General features: G+C 38.5%; 1 protein-coding gene across 8 annotated transcripts in view; it reads left to right on the top strand.

Annotated features, from left to right (window-relative positions):
* Positions 1–20,575, top strand: part of ENPP2 (ectonucleotide pyrophosphatase/phosphodiesterase 2) — a 101,544-nt gene extending 80,969 nt beyond the window's left edge. For 3 of the 8 annotated variants that reach the window (XM_014452672.2, XM_023750939.1, XM_023750937.1), the window contains 7 exons: positions 5,296–5,370; positions 6,711–6,847; positions 8,028–8,163; positions 9,014–9,091; positions 12,382–12,514; positions 14,490–14,646; positions 19,968–20,555. In XM_014452672.2, the coding sequence (XP_014308158.1) occupies positions 5,296–5,370; positions 6,711–6,847; positions 8,028–8,163; positions 9,014–9,091; positions 12,382–12,514; positions 14,490–14,646; positions 19,968–20,138 (887 nt within the window). In that variant the 3' untranslated portion in view covers positions 20,139–20,555. Of the gene's footprint in view, positions 1–5,295; positions 5,371–6,710; positions 6,848–8,027; positions 8,164–9,013; positions 9,092–12,381; positions 12,515–14,489; positions 14,647–19,967 lie in introns of all 8 variants that reach the window. The other 5 variants (XM_006085240.3, XM_023750938.1, XM_023750940.1 and 2 more) reach the window with 5 other exon arrangements.
* Positions 20,576–24,426: the final 3,851 nt, after the last annotated feature.

Below are 24,426 nucleotides of genomic sequence, written 5' to 3'. Positions count from 1 at the left end.
ACATCTAACCTCTAGTGGACTTCAATGTCATTATAATTAGAAATACAGTCAAACCTTGCTTCTCAAACATCTCCCATCTCGAACAATTCGGCTCTTTATCAAGATATTCACAGAAAAAAATGTCTGGGTTATTGAGCCAAACTTCAGTTTTCGACCTGACAGTCCTTTCATACTGATACCTCAGCACAACAAAAATTGTTTCTTAGGCGACAAACAAAGGAGAGAATGCTTTTGTTGCTGGTAAAGTCAATGATGAGCACCATTTTAAAACATAAAGAGGCCATCAAGAGTGCTAATGTTGCTAAGGGTGTGAAAGAAACAATGACCACAGGCAATTGGAAGTAGAAAAACGTGTTTATTTGAATAAACAAAAAGCTGTTAGCCAGTGACAGCCATTTCAGAGGCAGTGACACATGAACAAGTAAAGATGCTGCATGCTGATCTGAAAGACACCCCTGGAACAAGTGCTGAAAGTGATTCCCATAAGGCCAGTAGGAGGTGGCTCGATCAGTGTAAGAAAGGAATTGTTTATTATAGATTAAACAGTACATTAGACATGTACTGTATATAAGAAAGGTTAAAATGGAATTATTTGGGGTCTGGAACAGATTAATTAAATTTACATTATTTCTAATGAGAAAAAATGATTCAGTTTTCAAACAAATCGCTTCTCCAACAGCCTTCGGGAATGAATTAAGCTCGAAACCTGAGGTTCCACTGTATTGGAATGTTGCCAGGGTCAAGGGTTGTGGAAGCTCATGATTTGAGTCTTTCAATATATCATCACCAAGACAGAGAAATAATACTGAGATGCTTCTCTCCCAAAGTCACTAATGGAACAGGGAATGATGATAACTTTAAATTGAATCCCATTTTTTTGCTGATTCAAGTTCTGGCTCTTCCTGGCACTAAAACATTTCCATCTGGGGGGAAAAAATCTGCATTTAGTTTGTTGGTGGCAGTGTGCTCATGTGACAAGACCAGCCCCACAACTCATGCTCAGTAACCTCAGACTTCTGAGTGTGAAAACCAGAGGTGTGTCTCAAGGTGAGTCACTACCTTTCAGAGCTGGAGGACCTATAGTTAGACCTCACCCATCCATCAGAGGTGAGCCTGAGTGTCTTATTTTAAGATGATTTTACATCACTGAAGCTTAAAATGTATATACTTTCATGCAAATGGACCCACAAGGTCATTTGTAGAGTTCTCACCCTGGGTTGGGAACCGATTTCTCTGAAACATCTGGTTCCCGTCCGTTGTGTCATCTTAGTTAGATATGACTTCACATTGGTGACCGAAAATATTAGCGGAGGATCCTAGTGGCACATCTCGTTTGTCTGTTCAGGGCCTATTGGGATAGCCTTTAATGATACAAAAGAGACTTTAAAACTTACATGCAATAAAAATATATTTCCTTGTCTTACTATGTGCAAAGTATGTCCTTGTTTAGTGTCTAGAATGTGTATAAGCCTCAGTAGTCGCTTTCTTGTCTCTTTCTGTCTCTCGGTCTCTTGGTCTTTGCCTCCTTAAGGATCCTACCCTCCATCATTTCTTCAGCTGCAAAGTGACATTTTTTGTGATCAGAGTTCTTTCTGATCTTTGTGGTGTTTCCTGGGTCCTAAATCTAGTCTCCCATCTAAAGTATTCAATGTCTGCTCCACTAGAGTAGAACCTCTTGAATTCAAGTCAGTGTGTGTGTGAGAGTACATGTGCATGGTAGGAGTAATTGCTTCCCCTTTCTGGATATCTGTGAATATATATTGAAACCTTTAGGCATTTTTCAGACCTAAAGTTCTATCCAAATATCAAGTTTTATTACTTTTACTCCTAGTTTTTTAAAACACACCTATAGGGAGCTGATTTTTTTCAGAATGAATGATGTGCTATGCACATTCCATTTGTAACATTGATATGTGGCTATTTTAGTGTCATCTGCCAAAAAAAACCACACACATACATCTAGTATACAATACCCATGTGTAAAAGCTGTATGTAACAGTAGTGAAACAACCCAGGAGTTCTATTTGAGGTAACAAAAGAAAGGTATAGTAGATTAACCTTAGGCAATATTTTGCCATAAATATTTTGCTATAAATCTTTAAACTATCATAGAATGAAGTCCTTTACTAAAAATGAAGAGGAAGAATACATAATCTTCAAAAACAGTGATCTAAACTGCTTGCTAAAGCCTTAATATTTCTAGACATGTGGTGAATTCTGGATCTTAATTAGATGACTTGTTTCTGAATCACATGTAGTTAATGTCTTGGCAAACTTACTGTGCAATGAAAATTCACTTTTTTGAGAGATTGAGTCAATGGATGAATGAATGGACAAAATGGAAATTTAAAAACTCTCAGCAAGCAATCTGGCACTCGAGCCAGGTAAATTTTCACTGTAAGAAGAATTGCACTATTTATTTTTACCTTAATCTTTCTCTATTTACATTGCTATAAAAATGTTTTATATTTCTCAGTCAGTTTGACATATACTCTTATGTTTGTGAAAAAAGGAATTAAAAATCATTATACCTATATATGTTTGGCTCTCTGTCACACAGAATAGCAATTCATTTGGATAAGATAAATGACTTACACATTGGTCATTCTTGTTAACTTTAAAGCACAGTCTGAATATGACTAGAGAGGGAATCTCTGTTACTTGTGCTAAAGTGTTTCTCTGTGTGAGTATCCTTGTGTGTGTTTTGGGGAAGACTTGGGAGAAATCATTATATAGTATAATTGTTTATGAATTATAGCAGGATTCAAGGTGAATCAGATGGAATAGACATTAAATTTTAATAACCTTTACCTACTAATATTTCTTTAATTGCAACTCTAACTACTACAACCACAACTACTTTGGGTCAAGACTAGCTTTACATATTTGTCACCAAACAGTGCAACACCTAGGGAGAAATGAGACCTTGGGAGGTTAAATTACAGAATCATAAAGCTATTAGGAGCTGAGATGGGTTTTAACTCTAGTTCTATGTGACACTAAAGGCCCTGTACTGTCCTGTGAAAAATTCTTCTTACTCTAAGAGATTATGTCAGGAGAGAATCTGGGTATTGCTATGTAGTTGAATTATTTTATGCAAATCATTAATCTCCAGTTCTTTCTCAGTAAAGTGGAGATGAATTCATCTGCTTAGTCTAGCTGTTGGGGTTATGTTTGGCAGGTCATTTTAGAAATCTACTTCTTTATAGTCACAAAAAATAGTATTTTAAAAAATAAAACAAGCATTCAACAAGTATTTACCAAGAAGATAGTATGTGGTTGATATTATTGGAGTTAGAGAGATAATAAACAAAATGAATAAAATTATATTCTTGTTCTTCTTCTTATTTTATTGTGAGATTTAGCCAGTTAATGAATTACAATGTAGTGTCTTAAGGGTTGAGGTAAGCAAGAAGAAGACATGAATAGAGGCATTGAATCTAATCCCAGAGGAGGTTAACATGGTAGTAAAGGATAGTAGGCCCTTGCAAGGCAAGGAGGAGAAAGGGAGGCAGGAAAAACAAAGATCGTGGGTAGAGATTTTGTGGTAAAATGTAAAAGTACATTATTGTGGATGTTTTAAAAATCACAAAAAGGAGGAATTTTCATGTGGCTCTTAAATTAGCCAGCTAATGTCTGAGACTGTGAATCAGGAAGCTGAGGAAGGAGAAGAAACACAAGATCAAGTCTAGGTGGCCCAATTTTGGAAGACAAGAAGAATGAGCACTGGGGAAGTCCACACCACTTAAAAAGATTTGACTCATAGTATTTTGCCACGTGTGGTATCTGAGGGAGAACCTTGGCATGTACCCAGAATGCCAGAGACTATTGTAAACAGGGAACTGGGGTGTGGTATGAAGGCTCTGTCTGAAATTTCATGGAGTAGGGACCTAACCTAGGAAGATATGGACTGTGCTAGATCCCTATCAAAAAATCACAACAAATATATTTCCAAAGCAGAGGCTCTTGGATGTGTCTCCAGGTAGCTGGTCTCAAGATGAAGAGTTTATGTGTCCAAAAACTGCGATTCAGTCTCACTCTTTATGGCTCACGTTAGGGACATTTGCTAAACAGAAATGCAATGGGTGGCTTACCAGAGTAGCAGAGTCAGGCTGTGACCAAGAATCTGTGGTTCTTTGAAACTGATAAACTGGAAAAGGAAAAATCTAAATTTTGATTCTGGATTTTAAAGTTTGTGTTTCTTGGTTGGATTTTAGAAAACTGTTGAAACCACCACATTGTTTTTTTTCTTCATGACATATTTGCCCAGTTAACAACTGAGAAAAAAGTAGTCCATATGATATATTTGTGCTTCAGCTGTGTGCCAAAAATTGCAGTTGTGCATATTTTGGAAGCTCTGCAGCACACATTTCTGAAGAAAACTGAGTCTTTACATGCGGAGCAGAAGAGATGGAGTAACTTAACTGGGGAATCTTTCAGGAGAAAGTAAATCTTAAAATGCCTCTTCCCTTTTTGTACCCTCCCCCCCTTTCTCATGTCTCTTCCATGAGGGCTGAACAATGTGACCATATTATTTGTCATCCACTTTTGAGTATGGAAAGAAGCACTATTAATAGTTATGCCAAGGCAATGGCATAAACTGGGATGTGGAGTCAACCTGGCTTAGTTTCCTATGTTCTGTGAGGACTGTACTGATGCCACCTCACCCCATCCATGGCATTCATCACACTCTGTGTTCCCATTACGCTCTGTAGATATCTCTAATATAGTGTGCCATGTTGGTCTCTCCCCTTGAACTGTGAGCTTTTTGAGGGTAAGAGCTCTATCTTAATTATCTTTGCCTAGTATCTCTATTCTATAGCCTGAGGGCTGGCACAAAAAATGTACTCATTGATGAGAGGGAATATATTAATGAAAAAATGTGAAGGTAGATAGATAACAGGATTGGTGGAGAAATTATTCCTGATAGAGAGAAAGGGATCACATGTATAAAAGCATAGCATTCCTAATGATTATGAGCTGAGTGTTGCAAATAAATCAGCTTTCGTGAAATGGAGTGTCATGTTGAAAAATGGCAATAGGTGACAAGGACTGGGGGGGAGGGGTGGGGGTGGGCAGAGTTGGTAGAGTCTATTGATTGTCCAAAACTATTATTTGGTGGCTGCTCTAAGGAGGGGTGTTTCATGGAGAGACATGGCTGCTGCCACCCCTTAATGGAATAGACTGGACGCTAGGTTTGCATTTGAATTTGGAAGAATGTGTTTGGTAAGCATTAAAATTTGCATGATAAAGAGATAATAGCTTCTCAAAGAATTTTGATACTTCTGCTTCCAGCTGAAACCAGGAAATTCAGAGGCAACAAAAGTGAAAACAAGGAAAACGTTAATGGAAATTTTGAACCTAGAAAAGGTTTGGTTTGAGTTTTGAAGGAAAGTCTGACTTTGTTTACTGCCCCCAAGTACTACTGTTATGATTTGCTGGCTTTTTTGTTGTTATTGTTCATTATATTTCATTTATATAATACGATCATATTATGTCCTAATTCTTCCGGATGGGTCCCCAAATTTAGCTTCTTAACCAAAAGCTTCTATGTTTACTGCAGTGCTGAAGCCAGACTACCCAGAACGGGCTTGTGCAGTAACAGTGTGGGCCGCTTTGCCTCAAATCAGCAGTTCTACTTGGGGAGGGTCTCGCAAAGTATTCTAGGAAGAGTTTCCTCTGTTACTCACATAGATGGGCAATACTTTAATTAAAGCAACATGTATAAATAATTTAATAAGTGACTGCCAGAACTGATTTTCTCTAATAAAAGTAAGCATAAATATATTTATTTTTTTTTTGATGATCGCTTAGGGAATTGTGAATTGCCTAACACTCAATACCTCAATCTTTAAATATTTTGGTCTGTAAGACCCCAATTTCCAAGAATCTATGGAAGTGCTGACTTCAGCCCATCCAAACCGGGCAGATCAAGCTCCAGGCAGCTATTGCGGGCGTGGAATGAAAGTTTGCACACGAAACTGCTCTCTCTTCCTGGAAGAGTGAGATTTCAGACCTAATTTTTCCCTAAGAGAAGAGCTTTCCCTTGGAGGTCTGGATCTCCATTCTGGGGTCTTAACTGAGTTCTTTAGTAACTGATGACCTCCCCTCTTCTGTATTGAAAGGATGCTTCTAAATGCCCACTTATTTTATCTATACATGTTTCTTTAAGTTCTTACCTAAAGAGTTTTCCTCCATGTGATGAAGCTGCTTACTTTAAATGCTCATTACTACTCACTGTTTATGCTGAAATCATGCATATTTGAGTTGCTGTTTGCAACTAATGATCAAAGGGTGCCTTCCTCTTAATTAAATCATTGGTTAATTTGATGAGCCTTTTCAGGGGTCAAATGAATTAATTCCACAAAAATCAATCCTATTGACTGCTCATTCTGCTGAATCATTTCAAAATTTGCTAACCATGTTTCCTTCCTATACAGATGAAAATCCTTTACAACTGAAAAAAAAGCATTAAAGTAAATATGGCACTTGCATAATAGTTTTGATAACTGTAAGCCTTGACCCATACTTAGGTAATCAGATAAACCACAAAGTGTTAGGAAAGTACTTGATTCAATTAAGGAGAAGGAGCTCTATGTTATTAATAAGTAAGCAAGCAAATTTTGGACAACTGGACTCTTCCAATGTTTCTTTAACATTTGATGTAAAGTTTAATTTGTGTTTAACACAGTTTATTTTTTTTTCCCTAGAGAGACACCTCCTCTATGGACGCCCTGCAGTGCTTTATCGGACTAGATATGATATCTTATATCATACAGATTTTGAAAGCGGTTATAGTGAGATATTCCAAATGCCACTCTGGACATCATACACTGTTTCCAAACAGGTCATTGAGGAAATTGGGTTTTATATAATTCTTCATGTGATTACATTCCTTGCATTCATATTATAATTGCTTGCTTAACAGAATTTTGCCTTAGAAAAGAGTTTAATTTTTTTTTCTGATGAAAAAAAACATCCTATGTTGAATCTATTTCAAGATATTTTGAACTGGACTTTATGCAATGTTCTAATAATTTCTTAGTAGTATGTTAAATATTAAAGGGGATATACTAGTTATTTAGTTACTTTTACTATGCTTGCCATTGCCCAATAGTTACAGAAGTCACCAAGATTTGTTTGTTTTCATAGACTTTATTTTTCAGTGTAGTTTTAGGTTTATAGCAAAATGCAGTGGAAAAGACAGAGAGTTCCCATGTATCTACACCCTTACATACACACAGCCTCCCCACTATCAATATCCTATTTGTTTGTTTTTTAAAAAAATATTTTTTTAATGATTTCAAAGAGGAAGGGGAACGGAAAGAGAGATAGAAACATCAATGATGAGATCACCCTACTGGTGATCAAGCCTGGAACCTTGGCATGTGCCTTGACTGGAAATCAAACTGTGACCTCCTGGTTCATAGGTTGACACTCAACCACTGAGCCTGCTGGTCAGGCCCTATTTGTTTTTTAATAAAAGTTTTATATTGGAGTTTCAGTTGTGATATCAGGAATTAGACACTTTTATTTGACAATTGAGGATCTGTTTTTAATTTCTAAATACAACTGAGCACTTCCACTACCCCAAACACAGCTTCTCATTAATTTGTACTGTGTGCGTGTGTGTTGCTCTGGCACTACAATATGCATGTGCAGTCTTCCTTTGCATAGAGACCAAGTTTATATTATTTCTCAGAGTGTTATTTTTTAACTGTCTTCTGTGGAATCCCATTTATTATTTCAACAGTGGGACTCCTGCTGTATATATTGTTTTAGTTAAGACTTTATCAAGAGAGTTCTGCTGCTAAATAGATAAGTGTTCGAAAATTACTGGCTTACTGTATTTAAAACTGAGGTCTTTTTTTATTTTTAAGTAGTCAGGATATCAGAATATGAGCTACAATAAAAGCTAGAGGGGTTTGGATGCTGCTGTAACAGAATAAACTGGTTTCAGCATGGCACTGTCGGTTTGATTTTGTCTTTGTGATGACATTACTGACCACCTCTGACTCACCATGCAGGCGGAGGTCTCCAGCATCCCTGAGCATCTGACCAATTGTGTCCGGCCTGATGTTCGTGTTTCTCCGAGTTTCAGTCAGAGTTGTTTGGCCTACAAAAATGATAAACAGATGTCGTATGGATTCCTCTTCCCTCCCTGTAAGTTACAAAGTATCAGGATCTGACCATTCTAGAGGGGTGTAATTTTGTGGAGTCTGGAGTGTGCGACTTGGTATTTAAGACTTCAGTGGTTTTAGCTTTTCTTCAGGAGAGCTGCTCAAGAGACTGAAGGAATGACCTTCTATGGGATCCTTCCAAAACTGGCCGGAAAAGAGAACAGCTTTCACAAATCCTATTCTCCAGGGGAATTCTAAACTGCAAGGGAATATTCTGTGTGCCTCCTCATATCATTAAATGGAAATATGAAAGTGAAATAGTAAATCATTAAGACATTATCCTATATAATAAAAGGGTAATATATAAATTGATCAAATGGAAGAATGACTGGTTGCTATGACGTGCATTGACCACAAGGGTGGTAGACGCTGGAACTTTGGCATGTGCCAAGGACATCCTGGACTGCTAAAGGGCGCAGGCTGGGCTGAAGGAACAACCCCACCCCCAGTGCACGACTGTTGTGCACTGGGCCTCTAGTTATTTAAATAATACATGAAGCCCTTTAATTATCTCTCATTAGCTTGATGACATTTTTTAAAGTCCAAATTACACTATTGAAATCAAGGACTTCTTTTCACAATATTTAAGAGATCTAAGACTAGGTAGGAAGAAAAAGCATTATAAAAAAATTTTGAGAGAGAGCTACTGACTGAAGGAAAGAGATAGAGTTGGGGGTGGGAAGTAGGAAATTCTGTATAAAGTAAGAATTGAGTAGGAATAAAAGAGTAGATTCATCCACTTCAGGCTATTTGGATTATTTTAGAGGATTGATTTTTTAAATTGATGTAGGTTTTGGTAAGTAATGGATACTGTTCGTTTTTCTAATGTTTAGATCTGAGCTCTTCACCAGAAGCTAAATATGATGCATTCCTTGTAACCAATATGGTTCCAATGTATCCTGCTTTCAAACGTAAGTCCAATATTTACCTAGTAAACTATTATTTATTTTCAAATTTACCACTTAACTTTTCTACCTCTGTATTACCTTTATGTTTAGCTTTGCAACATTTAAAGACATTTCATGTAAATTCTCTACTGTTAATCCAAGATATGAATCTGTAACAGCAGTAAGCAGATTCTTTATCTCTTGTTTAAAATTAAGAAATAGAGTCACAAGAAGTGACCCAGATCGCCTGGCAGGTGTGGCTCGTGGTTGAGCATCGACCTATGAACCAGAAGGTCATGGTTCAATTCTCAGAGCACATGCCTGGGTTTCGGGCTCAATCCCAGGAGGCAACCGATGGATGATTCTCTCTCATCATTAATGTTTCTGTTTCTCTCTTCTCTCCCTTCCTTTCTGAAATCAATTACAAATACATATTTTTTTAAAAAGTGACCCAGATCATGAATGGTAGAAGCTGAACTAAACCAAGTTTGCGTTTTCCTTTTGACCTGGTGGTCTTTCTACTTCAGTGCTGATTATATGGCTGGTTAAAAGGGGGTTCTCTGTATTTTTGGAAGCTACTTGACATTCAACAGCATCTATATGTATTTATTTAATGTTCCAGTAAAAGCTACTAGTACCTCTCTACTTCAGGATGATGGTGACCATGTATTTTGAATGTTGATGCTGAAACATAGTAAGAGCTTAGTTGTCTTCTGAATCATCAGAGTATTGAATTCAGATGTTTTTTGAACCTCTGCAAATTATCTTAGTTTCTCTGAACACTCATTATTTCTTTGCACATGGCATAAATATTTGTGGATGACAGTGATATGACTGATATAAGCACAATAAGCCCTGGACCAGAAACTGGGTTCTAGTCCCAGGAGGGTGACCTCTAACTATGTGATCATATAGATGTCATTTAACTTCTCATTTGTAAAATTAAGAGATTTAATTGCATGACCTCTATGGTTTATATATATATTACGACTTAATTGGCCAAAACAATCCATTTTCTATTTCTGATAACAAAGAATTCATTCATTTTCTCATTTATCCATCCATTTGTTTATCCATGCATGTATTCAAACATAGAGAAAGCATTGTAGAGTAGCTTTTACCTCCGTTCAGTTCATTTACAGTGAACAGACCTATATGCTTGCAGGAAAGATAGGAAAAGGAGGTGTCTCTCCCTACTTGGAACGGGAGCATTGGGCTATGTTACAGGACTCTCAGGGCTGAAATAAGGTCTCAAAATAGGACCCATAGGAACAAATGATTGTAGAGTATCATTGACAGTGGCAGGACTCCCCAACTTGACTTTGGTGAAATGGCCAACCATGGTTTAGAGGGAAAAATATTTATGTGATGCCCTAGGTTACTAAATGAAGGTTTATTTAAAGGTAAAATCCACTGCTTATGCATGAAAAATTAAAGTATGCTCTTAAAAGCTTTCCTGGTTTGTTCTCCAACCCAACTGAGAAATGTTTCAGAAACCCATTTTGATACATGTCATAACAATACATGAAATGCAGCTTCATTTAATTTCCAAAAATCAGGGTTCCCTGGATTTCTTTATTCTTACTGATGCCTTTTGACCAAGCAGTAATAAAGGAAACACTTAGTACCACCCTGAGGCTGGCATGACAGAAGGCCTTTCACAGAGGGCTCACTGTTCTTCACTGGGAAAAGGCTTTCTCATATGCCACAATTCTGTGGGCTTGGCCTTTTGACTGTTCTCATTGTTATTTCTTTCCCTATTTGCCTCTCCAGTTTTTATGCTTAAGTTAACATTTGAACTTCTCTCCTACTGTCCTCCTTACTTTATTGTAAATAATTATCTGTAGTGTTTTGGCTCTGGGGGCCTGCTCTTTCCCACTCAGAGCATCAGGAGATGTCATATGCAGTTGAAGTACTGTGGGCACAATGGCCAAGTACTTTTGAATGGGGGTGGTAAGAAGTGCTAACAGCCTGCACCTTCCCACCTCCGTGTGGAATAGAGCGTAGTAAGTTGAATCCAACTTTTCAGAACCAATGCATTGTGTGCCTTTCCTGTTTTCTTCTTTTATTCCCTTCTTTTGCCTTCTCCTTTCCTGCCCCTAGTAATGCAAAATGGAGCTAGAGTGGACAATTAAGTCCTCTTTAGCGTGAGCTTGCAACCAAGAAATGAGTAATGGAGAAGAAACCTGACTTGCACAGATCAGGGAATGACTTTTCCAGGCAGAAAGGAGATCAAAGGCAAAATTTTAATTGGAAACAAGTTGGCAAGGTTGGGGACAGGAAGAAAGCCATGTACCTGAGGGGAAAGAGGTAGGAAGCAAAGCCATGGAGGTAGGCAGGGTCTACAGTGGATAGTTGGGATTTTATTCTAATTATATATAGTGAGAAATCATCTGGAGTGTTAGAAATGCGTGTAGGGGGTAGTGTGATGCAGCCTGATTTATGGTGTAAAAGAATCTGTCTATATAGAGAATGGGCTACAGGGAAGTGAGAGTTTCTTACAGAGAGCCCAGGAAGTAGTCTTTTGTAGCAGTTTATTGAAGAGAGGCTAGTAACTTTGACCAGGGTGGATGGGGTGAAAATGGTGAGAAGTGGTTAGATTGGATGACTGGGATGTATTTTAGAGATGACACTGTTGGGTCTTGTTCACATGTGTATGAACTAAGGAGAGAAGCCAGGGATGACTCTGAGGATTTTGACCTGAATATCTGGTTGTGAGTGCCATTAACTATGATGGAGAAGATAAGAATTGGGGCAAGATTAGATAGGAAAATAAAGAATTCTGTTTGGATACATTTTTGCTCTACATGATTATTAGATTTTCAAGTGGACCATGAGATGGGTAGTTGGATAGCATATCTGAAAATCTGTCAAGGCTGGAGACATAAACAGGGGAACTAGCATGCCTATGAGATTATGAAGGAATAGATAATAGAGTAATGCCTTTTTTCCCATTTCTCATAAATATTGTACTTCTTCTTTTGTACTTACTATCCCCCCTGCCCGGAATGTTCTGTCACCACCTCTTTGCCTAGGAAACATCCAGTTGTCCTTCAGATCTCAACTCAGTAACCACTTCATCTGCAAATTCTTCCCTGAGTTATTGAGCTAGGGTAAACTCCCTACCAGTGTCTCCATATCTTTCTCTTTGCTGGCCCATAAATGACACACACACAGCTAATGCTTTAGGATGGATTCTTCTCAGCTCTATTTTCTCTTGGTTTGTGACATTTGACTTATAGAATGTACTCTAGAAAGAATTTAGCCAAAGCAAGGAGCTTTATTCATGAAGTACTGATTTTGTCTTTGCACAGGAGTCTGGAATTATTTCCAAAGGGTATTGGTGAAGAAATATGCTTCAGAAAGGAATGGAGTTAATGTGATAAGTGGACCCATTTTCGACTATGACTACGATGGCTTACATGACACACAGGACAAAATCAAACAGTAAGCTTTTCATCTCCACTTGGTGTGTGTGTGTTTCTAATTCTCATATATCACTCAAGACTATTCTTCAAAGATTCACATACTGGAGAAGAGCTAATACCCCTTAAATCTTTTGCTCTTTGAATCTCCTTGTGATTTCTTTAGTTCTTGTGGACCTTTGATTAAGCATGGCATTGATGGTTGTAATGAAATTGGGTTTTGTGGTAAATAAATGCATTTTTCCATTCTAGGAAAGAAAATGGATCTGAAGATTTAAAATTTTTTGTCACTTTTCAACAGCTCTTCTGTGGGAAGATGATACTTTTCACATATCTTCATTATTTAGGGGACTTTTAAAATTTTTTAGATTTTCTGAGTTAGTACATCTCAGTAGGAAATTGTATATAGACTTTCATTGAATCTAGTTTCTACCTTCTGTGGTGTTATTGGGGATATAATAGGATACAAAGAATATTCTGCTCACAAGGAACTTACAATCTAATGGTGAAGGCAAGAAGATACAAATAGAACAATTCATATGTCATTTAATTTTATACATACATGAAATAATCAGGAGCACAAAAATTAAGAAGGTTTAATTGTGATTTACAGATAATTAGAGAAAATGCTACTTTTTACATAGATAATTAATAAATTAGAAGTTATCTTACTCCCTTTCCAGTCATTCATTATATTTCATCATAACTGTACAATTACTTTATTGCTGATTGTTGTTATAGTTTTTAGCCAAAATTATGTTATCAGTTCAATGATAATTTTCAATATTTTGAAAATGATTAAAATTAGGATAATAGAACACCAGGTAAGGAATTGTGATTTGTATACTTCATTCTACTGGAAAAGATTTTTAATACCTCTAAGTTTATCACTAGCACTCAGTCTTAGTATTTCCTTTAGTAAGTTCTCTGTACCCAGTTCAGGATCTTATTGTGGCTTGAAAGGACTATTATACACCTAGCTTCAGTGTGTCCTCTCTCTGGCCCATTTTACACAACTATGAAAGTTACCTTCCTGAAACATGGATTTCACAATGATTATTCCTAGTACAGAAACCTTCAGTTATGTGTTACTGCCTAAACAATAATGCTGTAATGTAACCGAACGCAGTTTTGGCTGCCTGCCACAACAAAATCTAAAATCATGAAACAGGTGCTGGAAAAAGTAAAGTGGTTTATTTAAGTGCCAGCAACCTTAGAAAATGGAGGACTCTTGTCCCAAAGCCCATTTTAACATCTCAGTGCAGGCAGGGGTTTTTATCAGGAGGGAGAGGGAAAGCAGAACAAAGAAATTAGGGGGAGGGAAGGTTGAAAGTTCTTTACACGTAAGTCAGAAGGATCCATTTCAATGATTATATTAAAACTGGTCAAGCTTTTTATGGTTGAGAGCAAGTCTCCTAGAGCCAGAACATCTGGTTGCTGGAGTCAGCTTCCTTCCCTGAAGCTAGTTCCTGTAATATGCTCAAAAGGCTGTTAGCGATTTATGGCAGACATGACTAATCAGGCTTTTTTTTTTTTTTTTTGAAGGCATATACCCCATTTCCTGATTTGGAGAGAAGCATTGTTCAGTATATTTTACTTAATCAAGAAGGTTATTTTGTTAGTTAGCATAAGGTTTCATATATCCTTTTTAACACAAACTCCACAACTTGGCACTCAGAACCCTTCATAATTTGAAATATGTTGACCCTTCCAGCCTCACTTTTCTACTATATTGTTCTATTCATCATGTCCAGCATCAAGTCTTGATTCAAGCTGTTTTATTTTCCTGGAATATCTTTTTTACTCTACCAGGTTGAGAGAGGGGGAGTTGAGGCAGCTAAAACATTACGTTCAGAGATAAAGAAGTGGGCTATTCCTTAGAAGAAAAAAAATAATTCAGTTGATTGGGAAATATTTTTAGTGACCTAGGCAATAAGCGGGTACACCACTTGAAAAGGAAAACTACTACAGCAGTTGTAAATATCTTCCTATTTCAGATACGTGGAAGGCAGTTCCATTCCCGTTCCAACTCACTACTACAGCATCCTCACCAGCTGCCTGGATTTCACTCAGCCTGCAGACAAATGTGATGGCCCCCTCTCTGTCTCCTCCTTCATTCTTCCTCACAGACCTGAAAATGAGGAGAGCTGCAATGTGAGTTGAAAGAGAGCTCTTTAGGATGTGGTTACATAATTCATCTTTACTTCTCAATCTATATCCCATTGTTGAACCAGAACATACTTATTATAAGACACTTGGACTATACAACCAAGTGGAAAGAAGAAAGGATCCAAGCAAACTTTGCTTAACACTTGGAAACGGTGTTCCAATGGCTTTTTATTTTTCAGTGTAAGAGTGTGGGTGTATGTGCGTGTGTGCATTTAATGAAGTTCTATTTATGTATTTGAGTTTGACAGACGATAAAAGTGCCCAAATGCTTTGAGTTTTGCAAAAGACATACAGATTTTATAAAAAGAAAGAGGAAAGTAGTAAAATTTTGATACTTATTGAAACTAGTTAAGAGTTCTTTCTACTTTGATGGGTGTTTGAAAATTTCCATAATAAAAACATTTTTAAAGGACACACAGGGGAGCCCTAGCTGGTTTGGCTCAGTGGATAGAGCGTCAGCCTGTGGACTGAAGGGTCCCAGGTTCGATTCCAGTCAAGGGCACATGCCTGGGTTGCAGGCTCGATCCCAAGTAGGGGGCAGCCGATCAATGATTCTTTCTCATCATTGATGTTTCTATCTTTCTATCCCTCTCCCTTCCTCTCTGAAATCAATAAAAATATATTTTTAAAAAAAGACACACAGGGGAATATATTCTTTACAAATCAGAATTCATTTGCTACTAGTTATGGGAGGGGGTCACCCCATTTTCAGATAGACAGGTGACTCCTGACTCTCTTATTTCCATGTAGAGACAGGATGGCATGATGAAAACTCCCCAGGGAGGTAGACATGAGCCATGCTGTATGCTCTTGGCCCTGAACGGATTCTACACTCAGGGACAAATAACAGCTATTCCAGGTCTCACTAATGCAATTGAGTGTCTGTGCTCCAAGGCTGACTTTAGAAGTAATAGTCTTTATGCTTTTGTTTCATGTAATATAAAGAGCAGGGATAAAATCTACTCAAGAGGATTTTTTTGTCAACAAGCACAACTCAAATTCCTAACTTGTGTAAGATACTCTGGGAGAAACAGAAGTCTATTCAACAGTCACTACCCTAGGCAGCCTTCACTGGGAGAGAGCAAATGAAATGGGGAGAACAAATGAAACGGGTACAGAAATTGCTACAGTAAAAGGCAAAGTGCCATAGAAAAGCTTCAACAGAGATTATCAGCTTCATGGCCAAGCTGGCTTTTGGACAATGGTTTCAACTATAGGAGAAGATTGAGGCTATGAATATCCAAAGCAAAATAAGGGATTCAGGAAAAAAGAAAGAAAATTGAAATGATGGCCAAGAAAGCTAATTAAGTTCAGATGGAATATTGGAAATAAGAGTAATAGTGGGAGGTAAGGTGTTTTTTTTTAATTTTTCATTTAAGTTGACAGCCAAACTACATTAGTTTCAGGTGTACAACATAGCAATTACACATTTAGTATATATGTTATGAAGGGATCATCCCAGTAAGTCTAGTACCCCCTGACACCATACCTAGTTGTTGCAATTTATGGACTGTATTCACTACACTTCATGTTACAGCCTCGTGACCATTTTTTAACTGGCAATCTGGTTTTAAAACTTGCTTAAAATCAAATTTAAAATAAAATAAATAGTAACAATAGTCATATTAGCATCAGTAGTAGCTGTACCGTTTATTGAGTACATGTGACCAGCCAAGTCCTGTGCAAGCCCTTTATATAAAGGGTGTCCCAAAATTCACGCAAGATTTGCAATTCAATTGAATTCAATTGAATTGCAAATCTTGCGTGAATTTTGGGACACCCTATATATGTTATTTCTAATAATCTAATTACCCTGTGAGGCAGGTATATATGCTCTCCCCCAATCCCTTTTTATTAATTATTGAGAAACCTAGAGCTAATAAAGGAAAAGTATGTCAGTTGGTACCCTGTTTAGTCAATAGGAGAGCAGGACTTTAGAGTCGAGACCTCTGACTCCAAATGCCCATCCTCTTTCAAATTGATCAGATTTTCATGGTGGAACCTTGGGACCTTAGGAGTTTTTCTTATTGCATAGGCATTAACAAGCAATGTAAAATGTTTAAGCATAGGAGAAACATTGTAGGCTCTGCTTTAGGGAGATAAATTTGAATGAAAGGGTGTCAAGCATGGTACTCAATGGCGTTTGGCAAGATTCATTTCATGGGATTGAGGTAATAACTTAAACTGGGGTTGTGATCTTAGAAATTGAAAAAGAAGTGGAAGGCCGCAATATTATACTGAAAGGATCATTAAGATCTTATAAATTATTGGATGGGAAGTGGAGAAGCAAGAGAACTATAAGAGAGGCTAGTTCTCATCAACATATTGGCTAGACCTTCTCAATTTTGATTGTTTATAACCACAAGAGTAGCTAATGGTCCACCAGAAGAGTGTATAACAGGATGTGCTTTCTTTGAACCTCAAATTTACTAAAAATTTGTTGTGGGGAGGTAAATTTTTTGCAAAAAACAAACACATACATGTTGAGGAGTGAAATTCAAAATTGCCATGCATTTTTAAGATAAAATGGAAACTAAAAAGAACATTTAAGACTCATAATAGGCTATTTAAGGTATATGTAGGTTCCTAGGGAATACATGCTCAAGTTCCTCTGTCAGTAGAGGAATTTGGTGATGGGAGAGTTTGAAAATGTTATTTTAAATTCAGGTCAAAGCAATTCTTTAGACACTGCACATTTTTCATCTGACAAATGAAATCCACTAATGTTCTCATAGGTCTTTCCTTCTTGGTTCCTGGCTCTGCATAGAGCTTAGAGGTATTTCCTGTAGAGCTCATGGCCAGCAAGCTTCTTATTGAAGAACCCCCTGTCCACATAGAAACCTGTCCTTGCTTTGAGGTTCACCTTAAAACTGCCAGGGCTTGAATTCAAACTCAGTTGGGATAAAATCAGGGAGAACAGGCAGGTGAACAGTAAATTTTCATAGTAATAGAGACAATAAGCAAGTTCATGGATTGTGCTTTTGGTTGCATTAGTGTTCTAAGTTATTTATTCTTAAAGTTTTTCCTTTCCTTCTTCCCTCCCTCGGTACACATGAACTTTTATTTGAGTTTTATTAGTTTTGCATTTCACACTAGAGTCTCCCTCAGCAAATGCTTCTGTAGATTGCCTGCTAATATCAGGTAGGAGACATTTTTTTTTCATGTTTAGCATAGCTAGTATTTTCTAATGATTAATTGGAGGCTAGATTTTAGCATGTTAGAACCAGAGGAGAATGTCTGTCAAATGAATTTGGCAAATCACTTCCCAAAGAAAGAAATAGCAAAACACAGATTTTCCCCTGAATTCTTATAAATTTAAATTAGGAAAAACCTTTTCACCCATGTCCACACATTCAAATGGCTGTATTTACAAAGAAACAAGTAGACTTACTGACCATTGAAAATCAAATAAATGAGTTGAATATGAAAATTCTCCCAAAATATAGCTTCATGCTTACTCTGCTTACTCGGAGGGGGTCCTGCAGGGTTTGGAGACCTCCTACTTCGTTAATTATATGGTCACACTGAGGACTGGTCAGTACCGTTGTGGGTAGAGTTATATTTAGGTCTTTGCTGTGAATCTCAGAGATCTTGGTTAGCTTGGGTTAGGAGGGTGGGGCATGGAGTGTTAAAATCCTTACTCCTCCAGTCTGCAAAGCAATTTCTTCCTATTTCTTCATTTCACCTGGGATGGCCGGGCATCAGTTTCCTGAATCAACACCCTCATGATACATATTTAGCACTGGCACAAACTGCTTAGCTCCCTGTCCAGGTCGCTGTGGGTTGGAGCTTTTCGAGAAAACCCATTGCAGGTTCTTGGGCTTTGGTTCATTGATCCCACTAGTGGTAAAAGAGTTGGGTGAGGGCAGGTCTGAACATTCTCAGCCCTGGGACACACAGCCACCCTTCATCTTGTAGAAAGACTCTTGGGAGCCATTGCACTGCTGGGACATTTGGGAATAAATTTATTTGCAAAGGTTCCCCTGCTTCGTGCCTACCGATGAAGGTAGATATCCTATATAATAAAAGCCTAATATGCAAAATGATCGAACGGCAGAACGACCGATCATTATGATGCACACTGACCACCAGGGGGAAGATGCTCAATGCAGGAGCTGCTCAGCCACAAGCTGGTCTCATGGCTGGCGAGTGCAGTGGTGGTGGAGGGAGCCTCTCCTGCCTCCGCAGCAGCAATAAGGAGCAGTGAGCAGGCAGGCAGTAAGGAGCCAGGGGTCCCGGACATCCCCTGAGAGCCGGGCTGAGGGACACCCCCCTCCCCCAGTGCATGAATTTCATGCACCAGGCCTCTAGTTTCTCCATAATTCTCAGAGCTCTCAGACTTCCTTCTTGCTCTCAACTTCCCTCAAAAGTGAAATAAGTTGTTTTTAAAACATAAAGGACTGCTTCTCCTGAATTGCTTTTTGGTTTCAACTTAGACATGAAATAAATTGATTGGTGTGAGACATCTGACTGTCCTTCTGATATATGTGCTGGTGGGGCTGTTGTAAACAAGTAGCTAAGACAGAGTCTTTCTTTTTTCCATGGTGCTATTTTCTTACTCTTTCCCCACCCTTTCTTCCTTCCTCTTCTTCCTACCCCCCAGGGAGTGCTGAGGTAAGCATTTCTCCTTGTGAACCAAGGGAGAAACTGAGGACTAGAGAGATCAACTAGTTTAACCAAAGTCTCCCAGCTGGGAAGTGGTATAGCCACAATTCCAACCTAGGTCTCTTGGGCCCCAGAGCACCAGGTGTATCAACTGAGCTGCTTCCAGTCAAACTCACTATTCGAATGTCAATTCATTAGAGTCTAATAGATGATGTAGCTGATGTAGCGAGTTCTTCTGAAAGACTAGGAATGCACACACATAATGTTGTACATTGGACACAAACTTCTTACTTTCCTGGGGAGGCAGAGGAGCATTCCAATCACTTGTGCTCTGTGCTTAACACTGTAATTTGACAGGGAGGGGGCGGGGGGACAAATTACTGAATTCTCCAAGATCTTTGGTTTTCCTCATTTTGATTTATGTTCTGAGAACCTATTGAGTCAAATGCCCTTTCATACCACATGTCTCGTTTATTTAGTGCAGCTAATTGCTGTTGAGAATGTTTATAGCCAAGGGCAAGTATTTGTGGCACATTACTGACAGGAATGTGGTAGAGTGGCGGGGAGGCCAGGAAGGAATAACACACTGGCTCTGGGTGCAGAAGTGCGTAGAGGTCATTCGTGGACTTGGAACAAACTGAGCATTTGGAGAACCTCCTCTGGAAAATTCTGACTCTGATTGTATACTATTTCCATTGCAGAGCTCAGAGGATGAGTCGAGATGGGTAGAAGAACTCATCAAGATGCACACAGCTCGGGTGCGGGACATTGAACATCTCACCAGTCTGGATTTCTTCCGAAAGACCAGCCGCAGCTATTCAGAAATCCTGGCACTAAAGACATACCTGCATACATATGAGAGCGAGATTTAACTTTCTGATCATCTGCAGTGCCGTCTTATCAACTGGTGTATATTTTTATATTGTTTTGTATTTATTAATTTGAAACCAGGACATTAAAAAAATGTTAGTATTTTAATCCTGTACCAAATCTTACATATTACGCCTGAATGACTCCACTGTTTTTCTCTAATGCTTGATTTAGGTAGACTTGTGCGCTGAGTAGAGCTTGTAAGAAATACTGCAGCTAGAGATTTTTAGTGGAAGCTTCTAAATGGTGCTGCAAATTTGATACATGCATTGAGGAAATATTAATTTTCCAATGCACAGTTGCTACATTTAGTCCTGTACTGTATTGAAACACTGATTTTGTAAAGTTGCATTTATTTCTGTTAATGATAACAGATATTTAAACCTTATAAACCAATCTTAAATATAATAAATCACACATTCAGGTTTTTTTCTGGTTTTATTTGGCCTTTATTCTACTTATGAACTAGAGTGTTTGCTGCAGGTGTGTTCATGCATGAAAGGTATACATTTCTTGCATTAGGTGGGCCCTCTTCCTAGTTGGATGTAGTTCACACAGTCAATGGGCATGTTTGATGTTCAGCTACAGTGGCCTGGATAAGATAGTTTAGGTACATATCTATGGGAAAGCAGAAGGGAAGAGGGAAAAGGAAACCAGAAAAATTCCTTAATACCCTTTCTCACTTACCTCTTTTTAAAATACATTGATGTTTGGAAGAATAGGTTCTTCTGATCAAGTTGGTTCAAAGCTCTAAGTATTAGACTCAACTGAGACTGGATTAAGCATATATTCTATATAAGGTACCAACTTAAGAATCATAGAGGACATGAAGAGGATTAAGACAGTAGGATGAGATACAGACATCAAAGTATAATTGACCAACCAAGGTAGATACTAATAAGTGTCAAGTAAAAAGTTCTAATAATACACAATGACAGAGGGGTCCGGATGGTAGGTGGGGTGATTTTAAATGAACATTCATGCCTTTAAATAATAATGAATCACAGAGTAAGGAAGTCATTCAAACATTTCTGTCCTGATTGTGTCATGGGGAAAGACTCACAGTGTTGCCATGTCTATAACAGTTCTAATCCCCCCCCTTTTTTTTTTAAAGAAAAGCATATTGTTTTGTTTACATTGTGCTAATTTTAATAGTTTCCCTTTTTATGATCAGTGAAGTGGGCTTTAAATTTCTATAAAAATTTAAGAAGGAAGACATTGTGTCAAAAATGCATTACAACAAAAGTAGAACAGATGGTACAGGGATACGAGCGAAATCATGAAAGTGCTAAGAGAAAAACTTATGTTTGGGATACAGTTACAGAAGTACATTGGGAGGAGAGAGCATGGTAATACTAATGATAGCTATGTTTATTGAGAAGCCATTATGTCCCAGGCATGTCTAGCACTTCATATGCCTTGTCTCCAAACACTGAAAAGTGAGAAGCTCAGGGAAGATTTTATGGAAAAGGGAAGAACAAAGATGGGAATGGAGAAGAATGCTTGAATTGGACTTTGTAGTTTGGGATACGGTAAATGCTTACTAGACGTGAATTGGAATATGACTCATTCTTCATTTAATATTCAATAATGATTTATTGAGCATTTGCTGTATGCCAGTACCTTTACTTGCCATTCAGGATAAAATAGTAAATAAGATAAACATGGTTTCTAATGTAAAGCTTATACTTTAGCAGTGGTTCTCAACCTTCTGGCCCTTTAAATAGAGTTCCTCATGTTGTGACCCAACCATAAAATTATTTTCGTTGCTACTTCATAACTGTAATGTTGCTACTGTTATGAATCATAATATAAATATCTGATAAGCAGGATGGTCTTAGGCGACCCCTGTGAAAGGGTTGTTCGACCGCCAAAGGGGTCGCGACCCACAGGTTGAGAACCGCTGCTTTAAGGGGAGAAAGAGACACCTTCAGAAATCCCCATGATTTAACTGTGATATGTGCTTTGAAAGAATTAAGCAGGCATAGACTGACCAGGGGGTGGAAAGAGAAGAGCCCTGTAGATGACATCACAGCCAAGACTTGGAGGATAAGAAGAACTGGCCTCAAGAAGAATAGGGACAAGAAAGAAGAGCACGGCCAAGGACTGAGGTTGGAAAGATGGTGGGATGTGTGACAGTCTGAAAGAACACAGGTATGCCTGAACACAGCGGTGAGATTGGTAGGGACCAGGCCAATAGATCCCTCTAGACCCCATTGCAGCATTTGAATTCTGTTTAAGTGCGATGGAAAATAATTGAGAATTTTCAAGGAAGGTCAGACAGGAGCTAAGATTTCAGTACATTGACTTTGATATGCAATAATTACATAGCTTATTTCAATATAATTCCACATAAAATATATCTGATAAGAGAGGGTTCACCTATTAGATGCTATAGTTCTGCTTTTGAGAGTAGCATTACAAGGGAGAAGGGCCTATCCTATTTTTCTTAATAGTAGCAAACTGTTTTCTTAGCTATATTTCTATATCACCTCAGATTGAACTCTTTTCCAAATTGGTTACACCCAAGGTTTTGGAGGAGAGCAGTTGCAATTTTAGTTGAGTACTGCTGCTCTATTTTTATTCTTAGGTCAAGTCTTTCTCATAAATAAACTCCATATTCAGAGAGAACATCAACCACTGTGTATTTCAGGTGAGTGGCTTTGTAGATAAACACATGTCATTAATTGTGGGGGTTATTTATGAAAGTCTCTGAATGGACAGGGACTCTATTAAAATGAGGTCTGGAAAACTATTTTAAGTTGGGGGTATTTTCTTTTTTAAATATTGAGACCTTGGTCCATTCATGATTTCATTGAGCAAGTTGCCAACTGTTTGCTAGCATGGTGGTCCTGCTCTAGTGGATGGATTCAGAAACCACCTTTCTAAAATGAGCTCGTTGTAAATAAGGTCAACCAGGAAAACAGCCACATCGTTTCCCAAGGACAAAAAGATTCTGAATTGTTTTTAGGAAAGTTGGCTTGAAAAAAAAAAATCTCTGAATAAAAGTAATGTTTGGTGCCATTTAGGTTTGCATAACTCCCCAAGAGCCACAGCCCCCAATTCCAGTTCCCATTATTCTTTGTGGTGGCTAGGAAGAGGGGTTGGGGGTTAGGGGTGGGGAATGAAGTCGGGATGATTCCTCCTGTTTTTATTGGTCTTACTTCATCTGTCTCTCACTATCTCTTTGCTGAGTCAGGACCCGGCTGCCTTGTGGGTGGGAAGTGGTAGAGGCAATGGGAATGCTCCCAGGGCTTTGAGCAGAGTGACTGTGTGAAACAGTGAGGAACAAGATTAAGATGTGTGAGTTTGCAGGCTGGATAAACACAGCCCTGTTGGAGGCCCAACTAAGAGTGGTGGCGGCAGTATTTCCTGTTGGAGCTGCATTTCTTCCTTTTTGGGGGTGGGGGTGGGGGGGGGGAGAACTGCATTTCTAGGAAGCTCTGTCAACCATAAAAACAGAATTGACTAGGTATTCCATCACCAAAAGGATTTATTGGGGGGTGGGGGGAGAGAAGGATTGAAATTCTGTGTGTGCAGACATGTATGCACTGCAAAGATGTAGGAATACTTTACAGAGGGAAGAGGAAGTTCAGAGGAAGAGCTACTGCTATCATAGAGTTCTGTTGTAAACAGTTCTTCCTATAGGACTCTGGCAGGACAGAGTGTGAGAACTCTTCCCATAAGCTCTAGCTCCTCCCCCAGGCCCTCCTGATTGGTATGTCCAGGTTAAAGACTCTCATAATTTTATCAGCGTATGACCTTGACCCCTCTTGACAGGGATGCCCAGTTTTGGTTGAAATGTCAAAGTGGATATGATGCCCCTGCCCTAGAAAATTTTGCACTCTGGCTATTTGGAACAGGCAAAAGTCCAATCCCGGTGTGAGCTCCGGGTACTGTTCCTTCAGGTGGTTCCTCGCCTGCCTTAGGCAGTTTGCTCACCCTGAGCCACGAGTGCTGCTGATCAGTGTTCCCCAGAACACCTGGGATCCACTGCAGCATCCGGAAGAGTAGGACCACCCGTGTTTTAGGAGAGAGTGCGGAGACAGGCCATATCCGGCAGTGGTTAAAAGATAGAGATTTGTAGTTACACACTCTTGGGCAACTTAAACTCTAAATTTTCTCATCTGTAAATAACAATACCCACTTCTCAGCGTTGGCTTAAGAATGATGGCACGAGACCTTGCTGAAACATAATTTGGGAATATTTTTCCTCCATTCTTATCTCCACTTCCCACCAAGGAAGGCATGCCCCTTTAAGGTGTTTTCTTGGCTTTGGGGCATTTTGCA

Source organism: Myotis lucifugus, unplaced genomic scaffold, assembly GCF_000147115.1.
Source record: "Myotis lucifugus unplaced genomic scaffold, Myoluc2.0 scaffold_17, whole genome shotgun sequence".
NCBI classification, from domain to species: domain Eukaryota; kingdom Metazoa; phylum Chordata; class Mammalia; order Chiroptera; family Vespertilionidae; genus Myotis; species Myotis lucifugus.
Note: the sequence above shows the minus strand (reverse complement) of the source record. Positions and strands in the feature narration are given on the sequence as shown.